This window comes from Homalodisca vitripennis, chromosome 1 (assembly GCF_021130785.1).
Source record: "Homalodisca vitripennis isolate AUS2020 chromosome 1, UT_GWSS_2.1, whole genome shotgun sequence".
Classification (NCBI taxonomy): Eukaryota; Metazoa; Arthropoda; class Insecta; order Hemiptera; family Cicadellidae; genus Homalodisca; species Homalodisca vitripennis.
In genome coordinates, this window is record NC_060207.1 from 32,031,726 (window position 1) to 32,051,337 (window position 19,612).

Sequence of the window (19,612 nt, forward strand, 5' to 3'; positions counted from 1 at the left end):
TTAAATCAACATTTCAAATTAATAAGAATGTTTATATATCATAACAAAAACATTAAATATACCATATTTTGTTATGTTTTGCATATCATATGGTTGATTATGTGCAAAAACATACGTGTCATAGATATATAAATACTTTAGTCTTAGGGTACAATAGAAATTAAATTAACTACTTGGAAAATTATGTAGTACAAGTTTCCTTTTCTTGATTCTTATTAGATTTGAGTAATGTTTAGTGGATTTTTAAAACTAACTACTTGTATATATAAAATAGTAATTTTATCACTTGGAAGTATAGGAAAGTTCATCATGATAATATCATACTCAGAGCAATAAGCATCCAATAGTGATTGTAAGGCACACAATAAGAATTAATATATTGTTTTTACAATAATTAACTGTAAACTCTTTAATAATTAAATCTGGTAGTCATTTGGACAAGTCATTGCAACTATTATTTTACAACTGAATTAATGGACATTTAGTTTAACATTAATAGATGGTCTTGTAAAATTGCATATATATATAATTTGTTTCCAATATATGTAAATTTGAATCTATAACTGGAAAAATTACTTTGTAAAAACTACTGGTTGATGAGTAATTTTAGTTCCAATTTTAGTAGAATATATAAGATGTACATATTGTACTAAAATATACAAAAGGTAACAAATGGACTAAAAATGCAATAGTTTTTAGGTCATAGTAACTTAGTTTAAGACCAACTGATAACAATTATGATCCATATTACATATCCTCTAAATTATCACATGTTGTCTTTCTCATAAGGCATCTTACTTAATTTGTTAATAGTGAATATATTAAAACTGCTTACTTTTCCTTTTTCAGTTCATCCTTAGATATGGGCTCATCAAGTGGGGAAATACCAACAAAATAAATACTATTTTTATTCCTCAAAAAAAGGTTATAAGAATAATTACCAATTCGCATTGTTCACAACATTGTAAATCTCTTTTTAAAGATTTAAAAATAAATTTGAGTCTTTTTTATTTAATGAAATAGATTTTTCGAATTCCAACACTATTAAAACCCCACCGTGATAAACACTCCTACAATACTAGGTTTAAGAGTTCGGTATTCAATGGGTTAACTAAAACACAAAATAGTCGCTCAGCAGTTTCCTTGAAAGTATATAACCAATCATCTATTATTATTATTTTTTTAAATATGATCAAAAACGCTTTCTAAGAAAATATTATTTATGGCTTTTGGCCAATCCTATCTACGAGTATTCACTGGAAGAATTCTTTTTCATGAAATCTATAACATTCTAGATAATTTTAAAATTACTCTTTTGCATCACCTAGTGCAACTTCATTATACTCGCACAACATATTTTTATTTTCTTATTTTATAAGTAGTGTGTTAACATTCTAATTTATATGTTAACATTGAGATGGACATGGCTGTCACTAGGACTCACTTTATGACTTTGTCAATGATCTTTGTGATTTTTATGACAATAAAAATTATTTTTATTTGATTTTGAATCCCAAATTTGTGTTCTATTAGGTAAAGGCAAATTTATAAATCTTAGCAAAAAAAAAGAATAATAAAACAATGTACTTCAAAACTATAAAAAGTTTGTTATATATAGGGTTTTTCATTTTGGATGGGTAGATGTTGGCAGCCTGTTGCGGCCATGTTGTTTTGGTGTCAGCTGCCATTTCATTACAATTTATTTAATCATGATATGTTACACGATTGAGCAGCACATTCAGATGATTAAACTTTATTATCAAAATGAGTGTTCACTATTTAAAACATTACGTGTGTTGCGACCGTTTTACGACAGACGCGGAGGCCCTTCAATTTCAACTATTTAACATTTGATAGCTAAATTCGAGAAGACCAGTTCGGTAAACAACCAGCCTACACCCAGACGTCAAAGGAATAGCAGATCTATCGAGAACGTCGCCACTGGCCGTGAAAGTGTGAAGAGGATCTCGAGGCAGTCTATTCCTCGCCGTGCACAAGAACTCGGCCTTTCGCAAACTTCAACTTGGCGAATTTTGTGTCTGAATTTAGGCTTGCATCCGTACAAAATCCAACTGACCCAGGAGCTCAAAGTTTATGACCATAGATAACGCCATTTGTTTGCCAAGTGGGTTTTGGAGCGTGTGGAAGAGGACCCTAATTTCGGCCGAAAAATTATCTTCAGCGATGAAGCACATTTCAGGATGAATGTCTATGTTAACAAGCATAATTGCTGTATATGAGACATCGCAAACCCACATGAGGTTCACAAGGTAGCGGTGCATCCACAAAAAGTTACTGTTTGGTGCGGATTTTGGGCTGGTGGTGTGATTGGTCCGTATTTTTTTGAAAACAACGTTGGTGGGGCCATCACTGTCAACGGCGAACGCTACAGAACGCAGAACGATGATAACGGTTTTCTTTTGGCTCAAATTGAATGATATGGATGTAAACAACATGTGGTTTCAGCAGGACGGCTCTACGTGCCACACAGCGAACGAAACCATGAATATATTGCATGAACGATTTGAGGGTATGGTTATCTCTCGCAGAGGTGATGTGAATTGGCCACCGAGATCGTGCGATTTGATGCCCCTAGACTTTTTTGCCTCAATCAACCGATGAACTTAAGATCAACATAACCCAGGCCATTGCTCAAATTGAACCGGATTTATACAGCAGAGTAATTGAAAATTGGACCACTCGAATCCGTATTATTGTGAGAAATTGCGGTGGACATTTGAACGATGTCATATTCCATACATAATGGCATACATGAGCCTTTCAAATGAAAAATAAATTTTGTTAATATATCATACATAGCTTGTTTTATTCTATCTCAACGTCTACCCGCCCAAAATGAAAAACCCTGTATTAATGTTGGTATTATTTATTTTGTAAAATACTTTTTCTAATAGTATAGCATCTAAGCTTTTTATTTATAAGTAATACGAAATGAAAATTCTCTTTGGTATGATACTTGGAAATACAGTTAGTTTTTTTACCCACTTTCCAACTTTTTGGCTGGTACTAAATATGCAATTACTTTATAAGTTGCTTAAGTGGTGACAAGGATTATCACAAATTCATTCCAACCACAATTGACAATGATCCACATGTGAATCAACATGAAACTGCTCCAATGATCCACATTCTATGAATTGCATGTTTCAAGATAAGAAAAACACATATGTTTTATCAATTTCTTTAATAATCTTCAATAATAATAGTATACATTGTTTAACAAGCTGGTAATGTAATATATTTCTTAATTTACATATCAAACAAAAGCATTGTACACTTATTTTAATATACTAATTTATTTTTAGATATAACAAAGATACAAAAATTCAACAGTCAAGTTTTTGTACCCGATAACCATATGGAGACCAATTACCAGTCCATCAAACAGATGTGATGTAAGCCCATAATCATGATTTTAAGAAGGTATACTATGTCAGAAACCATTGATTCATATGAAAAGTCATGAATGTGTGCTGTCGCCAAGGTTTCTTGCATCAACAGCTATGATTGTTCTAACATTTTGTTTAGCCAGTGCCCTGCAAAATGAATTCCAATTGGTCTTTGAGCCCAAGAGACTATGTTAAACAACAATGGAGATATTATTAACTGAAAGTGCTGGCTCTGCGAAGTATTGATGTAATAGCTTCAATTTATCAATGGTCTATAAGTCCATGAATATCTCTTTGAAATTGTTTTAGAACAGGAGTTCACTGAAGATAAAATGAAAACATTTTGTACAATATGTGGTTTTCACAAAACCACTGTTAACCCTACTGAAGGAGGTGATTTTTTGTAGAGTAAAAAATAGTTAAATATTTAACCCTTTCTAAGAGCAAAATAAACCACTGTTAACCCTACTGAAGGAGGTGATTTTTTGTAGAGCAAAAAATAGTTAAATATTTAACCCTTTCTAAGAGCAAAATATTGTAATCTCCTCAAACTATTAAGATCCAAATAAAGAAATAAGACAGTCTGAATAATGGTTTCAATTGAATTTTACTCAAAATTAAAATACAATCCTTCATAACTGTTGAAAAAAATGTTTACAGTAATGTAATTTGTGCCATGTTTATGATAATAGACCTAAAACCTTTTAACAATACAAATTTGTATTTCTACTAAAAATAAAAAAATCACCTTTTTATAATTACAAAACATTTATATAATTGTAAAATGTAAAAAATCAAAATATGTAATTTGTAATAGGTTGTACTGTTTTATTGGTGTAACAAATTCCTCATCGCCGAACAACTGTTTTCAAATATCATTTGTAGTGTATATATAATGTCAAAGATATATCTATTGATGAATAACACAATATATTCGATATAAAATAAGGATTAGCAATATATTTCATAATCACCAACTTATTTCACTTCAGCACTCAAAGATAATTCAGTTAAGTGTTCTGAGAATTCTCCACAGCCTCAGCTTCTTGACATGTACGATCATATCACAGAGTTGAACCATCAGGGAAATGATGAGGGAACAATCAGGATCGCTTCAAAGTTATTGGAAAGTTTTCTGTTACTAAGTGGTCGTTTTCAAAAATTATCACAATATTCACCTCAAATTCTGCAACAAACAAATTAAATTTAAACTATAAGATGTAAATAAAAACAGACTTAGTCTTTCAAATATACTTGTCCAGTAATTAAAATGTTTAAACATTATAACTCTCAAACCGGCAGAAATTGTTCTTCAGATGGCAGGCCATTTTTGAGTATTTTGTATCCGGTGCTTTAAAAATTTTGTAAAAAATACATTTTTAATATAAACCTATTTGTGTAATACATTATTATTTCGGAAAAATTTGGAGATAATTATGGTATAAAAACATTAGGTATAAACCTTAAAAAAAGACTACAGTAAATCTTTTTAAGTGGTGGTATTGTCCCTGGTAAAGTGTGATAATATTGTAAATATTAGAATCTGAGATAGCCAATTTATTCTTGATTTTATCTAGTTTCAGAAAGTATATAATGGTATCCAGGTTATCTTGAAAAAATTAAATATATTGTAAAAACCACAAATAGTAAATGAAAGGCTAAATTTGTTACTATAAGTACGATTATTTTCAAGAATGTACAAAAATATAATTCTTACAACAAATGTTTCCAAAATGTAGAGAATTAAATACACTACAAAACAATAAATAAATTAATAAACAATTTCAAAATGTTTTTATTTTTAAGAAGTGGTAGTATTGATTTATGTACTGTATGAATTGTCAAAATACGTGTGTGTCTGACCGACATTATAATGTCAATTGCCAGTTCTAGGATTAAAGGTTTGAAAGAATTTTTTATCCTTTGTTGAGTATTTTTCTGGTTACAAGAGTAAGAATGTAAATACTAACCAATACCAAAAGAGTAAACAACATTTTTATTAATTTTCACATGAAAGTTATATAAACAAATAAATAATATTTATTTTTACAATAAATACCAAATAAACATCCTATACTATCTGAAAATTAACAAGTTTTTGCTATAGTTTAATACATTGTGTATCACTTATCTCCATATAGTAAATAGTACACTAAATGAGCAATTAATTTATTATATAATAAAATTAAACTTCCATTACAATTTGATTTTTAATTTAATAACTATTATGATTTCATTTTAATTTAATAATTGTTATACTTTGATTTTAATTTTAAAATTATATTAGTTACCATTCTGAGAATGCTTAAATATTAATTAAAACTAGCCACAAAATATCTCACTAATTCTCGATTAGTTGAATTGGAAACAAATTGCAAGCGAACTGAACAAAAGGTTTGCTTACATTCCTATAAAAGGCAATTGTAAACATTCTCGATTCAAATTCCAACTTGGAATTTTGAATAAATTCTCTCTGAAAGCTCTATACGGGGTGTGAACCGAGAAACCTACCTTCCTCGTTTTAACGAAAACCCTCATATTTCGACCCCAAAGTATCCGGGAAAATAATTTTTAACACCCAAAAATATCGCAAAATGACACTTGGAGAGAAGATGTTATTTTTGAAAATTTTCAAAAAAATAACTCGTAAAATCTAATAAATTTAAATTACAAGGTATGATTAAGTTATGTCATACTAACATAATTTTTCAGTCAACTACTGTAACCATATAAACAACTTAAGTTGAAATATAATACTGTATATTTTTCACTTAACCACTCGAGGATGGTGATTTCAAATCACTGTGGAATCCATTTTGTGATGAATATTCTTTGGGTTAATGAACTGGAATCAACTAACAGTGGAACAGTGGTGGTTAACTACTGGAGTTAACAGTAGCAGATTATAGGCTACATTTGGATTATTAGACACTGCACCGCTTGGTAGCTAATTTGTTAAGAAGTATAATTTACATCAAAATTAAATATTTTACTTACCAACTTTGAAGTTACTTGTCGACAGAGTTGGACAGGTAAAGAGTCGTGGAAATATCATGTATATTGGGATGCGTACTCCTCTGGCTACATTTCCTTCGCCGATTTGAATATTTTGGATTTCCGTTGCTACAAAACAGAAATCAGCTTATAAATGTTGCTTATTTCTATATGCTTGATATACTTACTGAGTACAATGCAATTATACTTTTTACCATATTCAAAATACATTATAAATATAACAATTGCTAATAAATATAATTTCGGCTTTCAAATAAGTTACATTTTGATTATCCTCTCTAAAAGAAGTAAAAACATAGGTTTAATCAAAATATTTTGTGTATATATATATATGTGTGTGTGTTTATAACCTTAGAAGGAATTAGACCTAATTTTGAGACCTGGAATTGTTGGCAAAGTTGGTGACACTTTAAGACTGGTAAGAAAGAGATAATCCTACTTATTAACTAAAACTTAGCCCTTAAGATAAGAAAATTTCTAGGGATGATTTTTTAATAAATTGAGAAAGAGGTTAAGGTTTACTGTAAGTTGCGTAATAAAATATCATAATTTGATCATAAAAAATATTAATCCTTTGTGTACCGTGGCATCAGAATATCAGATGCTGTATTTGTGTATTTGCTGTAAAAAGCAATTTAAGGGGGTAACATAGCAAAATAGGCACGGCACTCGAAAGGTGTAATAAATATTTACAGATTGCAGGGTACATGAAACCCTGTCAGGCGCATGATTAATTAATTTTTTAAGTACTCCTTGGAGTACACGGAAAAGAATTGAAAAACATATCGAAATAATTTTTTTTGAGCATGCACATTTTTTACTGTGAATGCAATTTGAAAACTACTTTTAAAATTTATTTCTATAACAAATATTTTTTTAAATTCACTTTTTCAATTTACATGAACGTACCATCTCGAGCGTATCCCTCAGCACAACCACAAGTCTCAACACGTACTAGCTGTAATTCAATAGACTTTATTCCAATCTCACAATGCTCCACCACCAGCTGAAACAATGATCATTCTTATCTGACAAACATATTACACATGAATTGACATAGTTGGACATTTTAAATTTTTGTGTCTCATAATATGTGCTATATTTCTTTTTTACTGAAGATTTGCAATGGTTAATTAAGACTTGTTTCCTAGATCATGCATAGTAAATGTTGATACACACTGAGTGCTAATAATTCATACATATATACTAGCTAAATTACATAAATTAAATTGGTACTTGGTATCTGAAAGCCACTCTGTCCCTATCTACTATTTGTTATTACATGACATAAGTAGGTTTAGATTACGCTATCATAAATATACTAGTATTACTAAAAATAAAGATAATTTACAAGTGCTTATGTGATCTGAACTTGAAGGTTGAGATATTTCTCAAGGGATGTTATGTTCTTCCATTGGGAAAAAGAAAAACATCCCTAGATAGTACCTTAACCCTTAGCACGCCGTAGATGGAATAATCCGCGATGTTGTTTGGTCTTATAACGCCAAAGACGAAATAATCCGCCGATCGATAAAAATATATTTTATTACTGTTTTTGAAGTTTATAAGCTCAATACATAAGCCACAATACTAAGTAATGTACTGGCTTGACCAAATAATCCAGTTGTAACTGTCAGCTGGCCGCAGTAGGTAAACAATAAATTGTTTTGTTGCTGGCAGCTGTTCATCCATTTCCGTCTGAACGCCGATGACGATACTATCCGCCATTACCAACTGTCAGTGGAGCACGCACTGCGCCTTTGGGAAGTGTTCTTGCGTTGTCATTCCTTATACAAACAGTTGTAAAAAGTTATTGTTACCATGTTTTAGGTGTTATAATAAAGTTTTTATTGTTTCTTTTCTGTTGTGTAATTATGGATGCAAGTCATGTCCCGAGACCCCATGGCTTCATCCCGATTTTTGTTTTGAAGTTTACCGTACAACTGCCTAAATCTATTATTATCAGAACTTAGAAAACTAATCAAGATCAGCATACTTACTTACTTACTGCCGGGGCGTAACAAATCTCAGTCGATTCTTTGCCTCGTCTATGAGCCTCTTCCACGCCACCCTGTCTTCCGCCAGATCCACAGACCCTCCACACCGGGTCACATCTTCGACCACTTAATCGCACCATCTTATCTTTGGCCTACCCAAAGGGCGCCTTCCTGCTGGTACCGCCTGGTAGACCTCTTTTAACCTTGTGCCCTCCTGTCTCCGATGTATATGTCCTAGCCAGCTAATTCTCTTTGCCTTCACCAAAGCCACAATATCAGGATCTTGGTATACATTGCGTAATTCTCTATTTTTTCTTTTTCGCCACACCCCTTCATCACATATTGGTCCAAATATTTTTCGGAGAACTTTATTCTCAAAAACAATCAACCGCCCCTCATTTTTCTTCGTTAATGTCCATGTTTCACTTCCATACATTAGGACTGGTTGAATGATTGTTTTATAAATTCTTATTTTGGAGCATTGTGACAACAATCTTGACGTAAAGAGTTTTGTACACGCCCCAAGACACCTATTTGCATTAGCTAATTTGCTTTGTATCTCTATATCCTCCACATTTTTGCTGTTTATTGTTACACCCAAATATTTAAAACTTTCTACCCAGCCAATCGAGTAGTTGTCAATGCTTAAGTTTGTTCTCACATTTCCAGCATGTCTTCCAAAATGAATAATTTTAGTTTTATCTTCATTTAGCTCTAAGCCTACTGTTTGACATTCTTTAATAAAACTTTTTGTTAGTGTGGAGAGGTCATCCAAACTTTCTGACAAGATCACTACATCATCCGCAAATGCCATTACGTTCAGGTCCACTCCTAATTTAACCCCTCTTTGTAGTCTTTTAACTTTCTGCAATGCCTCCTCTTCAGCCAGGTTGAAGAGAGTGGGAGAAATCCCATCTCCCTGTCTTACTCCAGTGTTGATAAGGAAGTTTTCCGACATTTCTCCATCTATTCTTATTTTGGCCTTTGAGTCACTTATACACATTTTTGACAGTCTTATCAGTTTTTGCGGGATTCCATGTTTTTCCATCTTCTTGAATAGAGCATTCCTATCTATGCTGTCATAAGCTTTCTTGAAGTCTATAAAAATTCCATAGAAGCCTTTGTTGAACTCATAATACTTTGAGATTGCCTGTTTAAGTAAGAAAATTTGATCTATTGTGGACCTGCCTTTCATAAATCCTGATTGTTGTTCATCAATTATTGCTTCAGTATAAGGACTTAATCTTGATAGTAATATTTTTGAAAATATCTTGTAGACGGTGTTCAAAAGAGATATTCCTCTATAATTAGAACATAATTGTTTATCCCCCTTTTTGTGCAGAGGAATTACCACTGCTTCTCTCCATACCTCCGGTATAATTTCCTCTTCCCACACTTTTGTAATAAGTTTATGTATTTCTTTTATCAGGAATTTTCCTCCACTTTTAATAATCTCACTTGTAATTCCGTCTTCACCATGGGCCTTATTGCATTTAAGCTTCGCTACCGTGTCTTCTACTTCTTGCGTAGAGGGTGGCATCACCTCCGGTTGTACATGTTGGTAATTTAATTCATCGTCAACGCTTCTGTTTGTACAGTGGTCACAATTCAGGAGTTCTTCAAAGTAGTCTTTCCACACTTTAACCCCTGATTCTTTGTCCATCACTAACTGTCCATTTTTGTCTTTTATGCCATAGCTTTTTGCTGAGACGCCTTGTTTGAAAAAACGGATTGTTCTGTAAAAATCTCTTGCGTTATTTGCTGTCCTGTCATTCTCAGTCTTGGTAAGTTTTCCGTTTAGGAAGACTCTTTTCGCTCGTCTAAGTACCACTCTGGTATTTCTGTAAGCTTCACAGTATTCTGTCCTAAGTCGTTCTGTCATTCTTCTACCTTCTTCATCCACATTGTTCCTGCTTGCTAACCACCTGTGCTTTATTTCTCTTCTCTTGTTTACGGCTGTCTTGCATTCCTCTGTAAGCCAAGGATTCTTCTTCATATTTTCCTTTGTGCCACACACTTCCTTTACTGTTTCAGTGACTATAGTTTGTAAATTTTTCCATTGTTTTCCAATCTTGTCTGACTCAGTCATTTGTGTCTCTATGCTTTCATCTTCCAATATTTGGAATCTATTACTCAATTTAATTTCAAATTCCCTCTGCACTTCTGGTATTGTTATTTTGTCAGACGCTAATTGTTCTTTCCTAGGTGTTCCCTTTTTATTCACATTTATTCTTTGTCTTAAGCTAATTAAGACTAAATAGTGGTCTGTACCAAATTCTGCGCCTCTGACTGTGCGCACATTTGTAATGCTGCTATAATGTCTATTGTCTACTAATACATGATCAATTTGGTTGCTTGTTTTCCCATCTGGAGAAACCCATGTAGCTTTGTGAATTCTTTTCCTTGGGAACATTGTGCTACATAATTTCATATTTGTTGAACTAGCTAAAGTGAGCAGTCTCACACCGTTTTCATTTGTTGAATCATGTAAACTCTCCTTTCCAGCTACTTCTGTCCAATAGTTTTCTTTGCCACTTTTGCATTAGCATCACCCATCACCAACTTCACATCATATTGAGACAGCTTATTTATCTCTTCCTCTAAGCCTGCCATAGAATACATCTTCCTCCTCATCTTGCAACCCCGTGTCGTCGCGACCGGAAGGGGGGACCTTCCAGAGGAATAATCCGTGGATCCGCCACTAGATTCCGACTATTCCAAAACCTAACCAGCTTTGATGACTAAATAAATACTAATAATTTGGGTATAGTTCCGAAAGGTTCCCTAACAAAACACTACTAAAATCTAGACCACCCACGCTAACTTCTCCCGGTCCACCCTGCTCGAAAGCTGCACAACGACTCTTGTGTGCACAACCTCCCGGTCACCGCCTGAAAACCTAGCAGGAAACCATCCTACCAGAACCTGTCCGGAAGAATTCCGGATGGTAGGAGGCTCCTATTGTTTGAGCTAAAGGCTAGAGGTCGGCGCAGCTGGCTATAGCGTTCGCGGCAACAGACGGATAACGCGCGCCAAATTCAAAACTGTAGCGGCACTCGCCGCATCCTCCCCTCCTTCTCCGAGGAGTTCGAAGGCTTAGCCATTAAGAGTGGTAGAAAGGGTGAGAGGAAAGTTATTTGGAAGTGAACCAGTTAAAGTTAAATTGAGCCCAAAATCTTAAACTAGAACGCAGAGTTTACTAAAATATTCAAATAACACTACCATGCAGAAAGGCGGTGCAGAAACCGCGCCCATTCTCGCTGAACAGCTCCAGTCCACAACCACAGACAACTTCAACCCATAAGAGGAAAGCAACTAAGATCTATCTATCACCAATATGTCACATACCTGCTAAATACTTCTAACTCTTCCAAGGTTAAGGTTCTTCTTTAAAAAGTTAAATTAAATTATAGAAGATAGTCTAGGTAAAAGGAATCAGTATTCTGGAAACCGTGTTTGACTGAGAATCACGACCTTCATTCAGCCCCATCATCAGACTCAGATTTCCCTCCAAGAATAGGCCAAGTAGGAAAGGAGAAGTTAAGGATATATAATTCTTGTGTAACTCATAGAATATTTCTTCCATCGTAGCTGGCCATTATCCTAGTCCTGTTCCCCTTACTTCCCTCCCCCCCTCCCGCTGCGGGAGACAAGCCTGCTACCAACAAGCCAATCTATCGGACGCAGAATGAGAGGGAGTGAAAGGTCCCCATGACCTCTCTGGAAGAACATATACAATTAATTGTTTTGTTCATATTCTTTTCAATATTTGAAATACAGGAAAGGTGGTGAAAAAGATGAAATGGCCATTGGAGAAATAAATCCAAATCTAAATGATGAGGTCTCCTAGTGACTACAGTCATAAGAGGCAAGGAAAGAGGAGAATTGGTCTGCTAACAAGTTCTTTAAACTTATCTACCCTATTAGTTTTTCAAGATTGTTTGGTGACATATGGCGAGTAGTATACCCTAAATGGAGTGTTCAGATCGAGAAAGGAATGGGCCAACAAACAATAACTCAAGAGAAAAAAAAAACTCCTGTTGGCTCAGAGTTAGTAGGCCAGGAAAATGATTGGTAATAACCATTAATTTGTGGATAGGATAACCACTCTATATAACTAACACATACAAATAAATATACATATAACTGACCATTATAAGGTCGTAACACGCATGCTCGAAAAAAAACAAAGTAATATCTATCACGAAAAACCATACACGAACACTAAATTACACAGAGATAAACATTTATAGCAAATAAATAACGATTGACTAACTGGCGTGAGTGCTTCGCTATAGCTTTTAGCCTAGTTGTATATAGGAGAATACTTTGTTGAACAGTCGACTATAAGGGAAATGCTAAATAATGTCGGTTCTAAAGCTGTTATCGATACAAATTATTCTCTATCCCTAAATGCCTTAAGTTATAACTTTAACAAAAAAAAAATAATTAATTAATAGGATAGAGATAGTTAAAGATGTGTTAAGTGAAGTGTGTTTGGGGTTGCGCATAGGAGGCAATGAGACTGTCGCTGCTCCCAATATTGATTACAGAAAAAATATATAATTAAATGCTAAATCATGGAAGCTGTAAATACTTCAAACAAACAAAGTCTAAACGGCAGATCTCATAACCACCCATCCCCGTGTAAGTGTATAGTAGACAGTTTGGACCAAACATCAGAATTGCCAAACCAACACCAGGTAGCAAGAGGAGAGCACGCGCAGGTGAACTCCTTAGCCAAATCCACCTCAGTGTCAGGTACAGCCACCAATGCAGGGTCCCAATGAAGAGTAGAAAAAGAAAGGAAATGTTATTTGTAAGGTGTAATATGAAAGAAGAATGAAAATAAACTCAAATTAAACCTAATAATCACAATGGCTTTTTCGGAATAGAGGAAATATCTAGTGGCAGATCATTGTCGTGGAGTTGGGAGAATGCACTTTTTAATATGGGATACATGTGCTGACCTCACAAACTTTCTTGGTTTTGGGTCACGCAAGGCAACTGTTACAGGGGAAGTAAAGGTCTCAATTTCCAAAGGTTTAGACCACATAGGCTGCAACTTGGCTGAGATGTGTTTGGGTGCATTACTCAGGTTAAATAGTCGATACATAACTGTATCACCCACTCTAAAGGGAACCTGTGCTCGACCTTTATTATACTGTTTGGATACTTTATCCTTAGCACGGATCAGATTGTCTAGAGCTTTACTCCATATCTGTTCCATGTTTCTTGGTTCAGAATTAGGTTCTAGAAGTTGGTCAAGATTCCATTTATTTTCCAAAGGAGTGCGGATAGTGTATCCCAAAAATATTTCAGAGGGTGATGTGCCAGTGCTCTCGTGTTTTAGATGAATTAAAGGCGGTTTGAAAATAATGTAGGTTTTCATCCCACTGAGTATTGTCTTTGTGGTGGAAAATTCGCAAGGCAACTCCGATATTTTTGTTCACACGTTCAGCGTGCGAACTTTTCGGGTAATAAGGAGAAGTCCTAATGTGTTTAATCCCAAGCTCATCGCACATGTTTTTGAACTGATGAGATTTGAAACAACTGCCAGAATCGGAGACAATAGACTGGGGAAACCCAAAGTAGGAAAATAGGCCTCGTTTAAGGGCATTTTACTGTAGTTAGAGCTGTTGAATTCTTAGTTGGGATCATGACTGAAAATTTGCTAAATGCGTCTACAATGGTTAGTAGCCACTGGTGACCACGTTTAGTTCTAGGGAGAGGACCAACATAGTCAATCATGATCTTTTCAAAAGGTCTTTGTGCTAGATCAGACGATAGATAACCATATTTTGTGTTTGGGGCTTGCTTACCAGCGCTGGCACTGCAAGCATGATTTAACCATGTTAGTTATTGTTGTAGTAAGATCAGAACTGTAAAATGTTCTTTTTAACCGATTTAGTGTTTTGGAGATTCCCAAATGTGCTCCAACTGGGGACGTGTGATACATGGCAAATAGCATGTGGTGTAGTTTTTTGGGAACAACAACACGCGGTCTGCTCTGGGAAGGGGTTTTATAAACTAAGACATTATCAATTATTTCATTAGTTTGGAGGTGTTGTCCAGACTTAATTGACTTAATTATATTTTTTAATTCTGGGTCTAGGGCTTGATGTTCTCTTATGTCTTGGAAGGCTTCTGGTAGAGAGAAAAGAACTAAACATTTTGAGGTAGGATTTTTGGGTTTGTTTGTTGAAAGTGTTGAACTTGTGTCATGTTGTTGGGGAGTTGTGGGGTCTTCCTCGTACAAACGAGAGAGGCAGTCTGCAACAACGTTCTCTTTGCCCTTAATGTGACTGACTTGAAATTTAAATGTGTTTATTAAGGCAATCCATCGTGCTATTTTTTTCCAATTTGCCTGGGGTGGTTCAGCAACCAGGAAAGAGAGCACTATTATCCACAAAAAGAGAAAATTCTCTATGCTCTAAGTAAGTTCTGAACTTTTCCAAATGCAAACACAACGGCGAGAGCCTCCAGTTCAAAGGTTGAGTAGTTGTTCTTTTCATGGAGGTTTCAGGGCACGACTGGCGTAAGCAACAGGTGCTAGGCTGCCATCAAAAGTTTCCTGGGACAAGACCGCACCCACAGCCGTGCCAGAGGCATCGGTCTGCAACGTGAAGGGTTTTTCAAAGTCGGTAGCCTCAAAACAGGTGAAGATACTAAAATTGCTTTAAGTGCTTTGAATGCCTCCTCCTGAGAAGGTCCCCATATGTATGGAACGCCCTTTCTTTTTAAAGAATTTAAAGGTTCCGAAATCTGAGAAAAGCCTTTAATGAATCTCGAGTAATATGAGCACATTCCAGAAACCTAGAAAGTTGTTTTAAATTCTTAGGTGTTGGGTAGGAGTCGATAGGTTTACTTCTGTCAGGATTTAGACTGATTTTACCATTATGAAATATGTGACCCAGGAATTCTATTCTAGGAGATGCCACAACCATTTTTTCAGGACTAACAGTCAGACCAGCATCTCTAAGCCTGTCTAAAACTATTTTAAGATGCTGTACATGCTCGTTGAAACTGTTACTGAAGACAACTAGGTCATCAAAATAAACAAAAAGGAATTTGAATTTTATATCTCCAAAGACTTTGTCAAGTAGATTTGCCAAAAACCATGCCACCGGAAGCTAAGCCGAAGGGCAGATAGTTATACTCGTAACAACCTGTGCTTGTGACAAAAGCCGTATATTTTTTGGAATTCTCATCAAGAGGAATTTGATTATAAGCACTTACAAGGTCCAGGTGGGAAAAATGAGAAGCCTTCCCTAAATACTGGAATGCTGACTCCACCGTTGGCATGGGAGTGTTCTCCAGCTCAACCATCTTATTTATGAGACGGTAGTCTACCACCATGGGCGACTTTTACCATTCTTTTTCGGGACTAAAAACGCCGGACTTGAATATGGAGAGTCACTAGGACGAATAATACCCTTACTCAACAGGTCTTTAATATGGCTGTTTAGCTCTTTCAGTTTTGGGAGGAGCATAATGAAAAGGTTTTGAGCGGGACAATCTTATTAGTTTGTTATACGGATGGTATAAGATATTAAGTTGGTTTTGCCAAGGCATGGTGTTATGGTATCCGGGTACTGCTGCAATAGGTTTTTTTAAAAATGTGTTTTTTTGTTTTGTGTTCAAGTTTTCTCCTAATGTTTGGTGCTGTATGAGTTGATTCTATGTTGGGTTGAGCTGACTGATCCTGGAATTGATTAATAATTAAGGTTGTGTCAAAGGAAAAAGTTATTTTACGCTGAGCCGCATTGATCACCATTTTACTGTGATCTACAAAGTCCAAACCCAAAACAACTGCCACCGGTAGGCTATCTGATACAAAGAAAGGAAAAGTCCAGGAAAGGTGTAAAATTTTAAAATGCAATTTAATCTGTTTTTGGAAATTCATGTAAGTACCATTCGCTGTCATGGCTTGAGTTTGGTGTTAAGTGAGTTGACGTAAAACCCTTTACCTTTCTGTAGATCCTTAAAGACTGACCCAGATATTATTGAGTATGTGGAGCCTGTATCAATTAGTGCTTCAAGTTTGATTTCTTTTATGGATAGCCAGATAGTAAGGGATCTACTTTGGGGCAAGGAAGGTGCCATAGAGCGGACAGGGCGATTCACCTTCGGTTTAGGGGAGACAATTTCCCTGTCTAAAAATGCCTCCCTGGGAAGTTTAAATGTTTCGGCCTGGAATTGGACTGACCAGAATAATTAGCTTTGCCTATTCTGCTGACCGTTTTGGTAGTTACGCTGACTTGTGTTGTTTTTTTGGTGTACTATATTGGCCTGAATGGTTATTCCCTGATTCCAAGTGTGAATGACCGCCATTACGACTATTTTGAGGTTTATATTGATTAAAGTTACGTGACCGGTGATTTTGGTAGTGGTGTTGACCGTTAGTATGGTTGGAGTGGCCAATACTTCGGTTGTAAAACAATCTGTTGTTCTGTTGAAAACTTTGATTATATGGTACGGAAAACTATGAAGGGATGTAGGTGGGGGTACGTTGGTTTGTGGAGTGTCATAATATGTAAGACGTAAGTCATCTACTGTGGGGGCCAATTTTAAAAGATCATTAATGCAGTGTGGTGTTATAAGTCCTGATAAGCAGGCTCTAGTGGAGGGATTGAGACCTGCCATAATAGTAGTAAAGACAACTGCATTATCAACTGTAGGGTTTAAAAATGTAAACATGGCACTAATGCTGTGTACATAGTCAGCTAAGGACTCTGAGTTAGTTTGCTGGCGGTACAAGAACTGATTCTGAGCTTCCCTCAGTGTTCTATCAGTTAAGAGTGAAGTACGTATAGTCTGGACCAGTGAGAGCCAACTAAGATTAGACGTGATAGCATTTAACCATATGCCACGAAGTCTACCCTCAGTCCGCGGAATAGTATTTGTAATAAATAGTTTGTCACTTACAAGGTTCAAGTTGAATATTTCTGTAGCTTTAATTACAAATTGTACGAGGTCTGGGAGGGACGAACCTGAAGTCATAGGCAGGGCTCTAATCATTTCGCGAACAACAGAAGGAAATGTCGCATCACTATCTCTATTATGGTTGAGAATAACTCGGCAATCTGTGAAGACACTACTTCTGTAGTGCGTTCAACTGTCGTTTGTGTAAGTTGTTGCATAGCCACTATCAAATTTTGTATATTCGGATCTATTATTGTTTGTGAAGGTGTGTATGTTATGTTGGACTGTACCTCAGATTGTTGTGTGACTGTTGGTGTAACATCAGTCGAGGCTGCTGTAGTTTCTAATTTGGATTCATTAATATTTTCGTCTGAGTCGATTTCACCTAATTTATATTTTTCTTTAATATAAGCACGAAGCTGAACTCTCATTCCCTCAAGTGTACCTGCTGGTGTGATGCCCAATAGAGAGCATTGATCCCGGGCCTGAGTTGCTTTTAACTCTTTAATCCACGCTACAGTTTTGGGGATGGTGTCTGGTTTATACATATTTTAAAGAGAGCGAAAATAAGAAAACACAATAAGCTATACAAGGGAAACTGGTACCAATAAGTTTACTTTTGTAATTATTAGACTAGAGGAGTCTGAAAACAATAACAGTAAAAAACAATTATTTCAAACAACTTGGGCTGACCTAGCTTTGAGAAAAATGCAGCAAACCAAAACCTACTGGGAGGAAAAAAAAATCAGGTAGTTACTTTAATAAATTATAAATTAGTTTCATATTGAAGTTAAAAAGTTTAAGTAGTTTAAATTTTATAAAATTTACTCTGTAAATTAGCTTGTCTATCTCTTTTGAATAAATAAAAGTTATATTCACATAGCATTGTTAGACTTATAATTATTGTAACAACTGTTTAAGTACCTGAAACAAACGCTCGTATCCAACATTAAACATATTTTCCAAGAGAAGCGATATTTAGAACACAAAAGGTTAAGATTCTACCGAAGGTAAAATATTGGCTATAACAAAAATAACAAAGTCACCAACTACCTTACCTGTATTCGGTAACTCAAGGTTAGTTACAAATGATCGTCGCAAGCTGTAATTTACACAAAACAAAAGCACCAGTTATTATTATGTGTTTAACACTAACTAATATAACCAACATCTAAACGTATATAAGGCTAGTCGTAAAATAATTTAAAGAAATCATTCGGTTTACAATTTATTTAAGTGAAAACGAAAACAAATTACCGTTTACTTACAAAGATAACTTACGTAGTACCTTAAAAACATTGACCGGAAATTATAAGATATTCGTACTTAACTGTAGTAGTAAAATCTATAATGTAGATTAAAAATAATTAGACTTCGTTATCTACGGAGTGATACAAAAACCGGATCTGAGGAACTCTGCTTACGCAATTACTGCTTGCACGGCAAACTGACTAAACTTGTGTCGAAAAATATTACTGCAGTTCCAAAAATAAGAAGATCTAATTCGGATAAAAATATGAAAGTAAAATAATTATAACAATTGCGAGCTTAGAACTATAAGTATAATTACAAGGAAAAATGACAAATTTAAATTTTTTAAAACTGTCTTAAAACGAAACGAGAAATTCTTGTTTGAAACAGACAGACAGACGGAAATTACGAACTCCGTGATAATAAATTTTAAAAGACTTAATCCTTATGAAAAACTTGAAAAAGGAATTGTGGCTGTAATAAATAAATGGACAGTTATGTCAATAAACGTTAACAAAGAAAAATACTGCATAACACCTATAATTAGTGAAAAAAAATGGTGTTACAGTCTAATACAAAGTGTACTTCAGTTACTAGTATAAAAGAAAACTATAGAACTTGGTTAAACAAGTCGTAAACTCTGCTTAGTTAAAGCTTAAATGAGACATTACTGTTATTAGTTAGTAAAAAATACTATTTAAGAAATATTTAAGAATATATTTATATTTAAGAAATACTTTATAAAAAGGGCAAAAAAGTTACGGTATTAAATTATTAAGGTTGAACTATGAAAATTCTATTAAAGTTAAACTGAGAACAAAAAATAAATGTTTAAATTAATTCAAGTAATAACGGTTTATACTTTAAGCTTATTTTAAATGACTAGAACTAATTTAGTTATCTGAAAAAGTTGGTGAAGGTCGCTGCTTCCCTCGTGGCGTCGGTCGCTGCCCTGGGGTGATTTACGCCATTGTTTGAGAAATTACCACTGCTATTCGAAAACGAAAAAAAATG

General features: G+C 34.7%; 1 protein-coding gene across 1 annotated transcript in view; it reads right to left on the reverse strand.

Annotated features, from left to right (window-relative positions):
- Positions 1 to 3,998: 3,998 nt before the first annotated feature.
- The window catches only part of LOC124359392 (vacuolar protein sorting-associated protein 26C), a 28,240-nt gene continuing 12,626 nt past the window's right edge, over positions 3,999 to 19,612 (reverse strand). The window contains exons 5-7 of the mRNA XM_046812098.1: positions 7,335 to 7,431; positions 6,408 to 6,533; positions 3,999 to 4,596 (exon numbers count right to left, since the gene is read on the reverse strand). Coding sequence (XP_046668054.1) covers positions 4,514 to 4,596; positions 6,408 to 6,533; positions 7,335 to 7,431 — 306 coding nt within the window. The 3' untranslated portion in view covers positions 3,999 to 4,513. The remainder of the gene's footprint in view (positions 4,597 to 6,407; positions 6,534 to 7,334; positions 7,432 to 19,612) is intronic.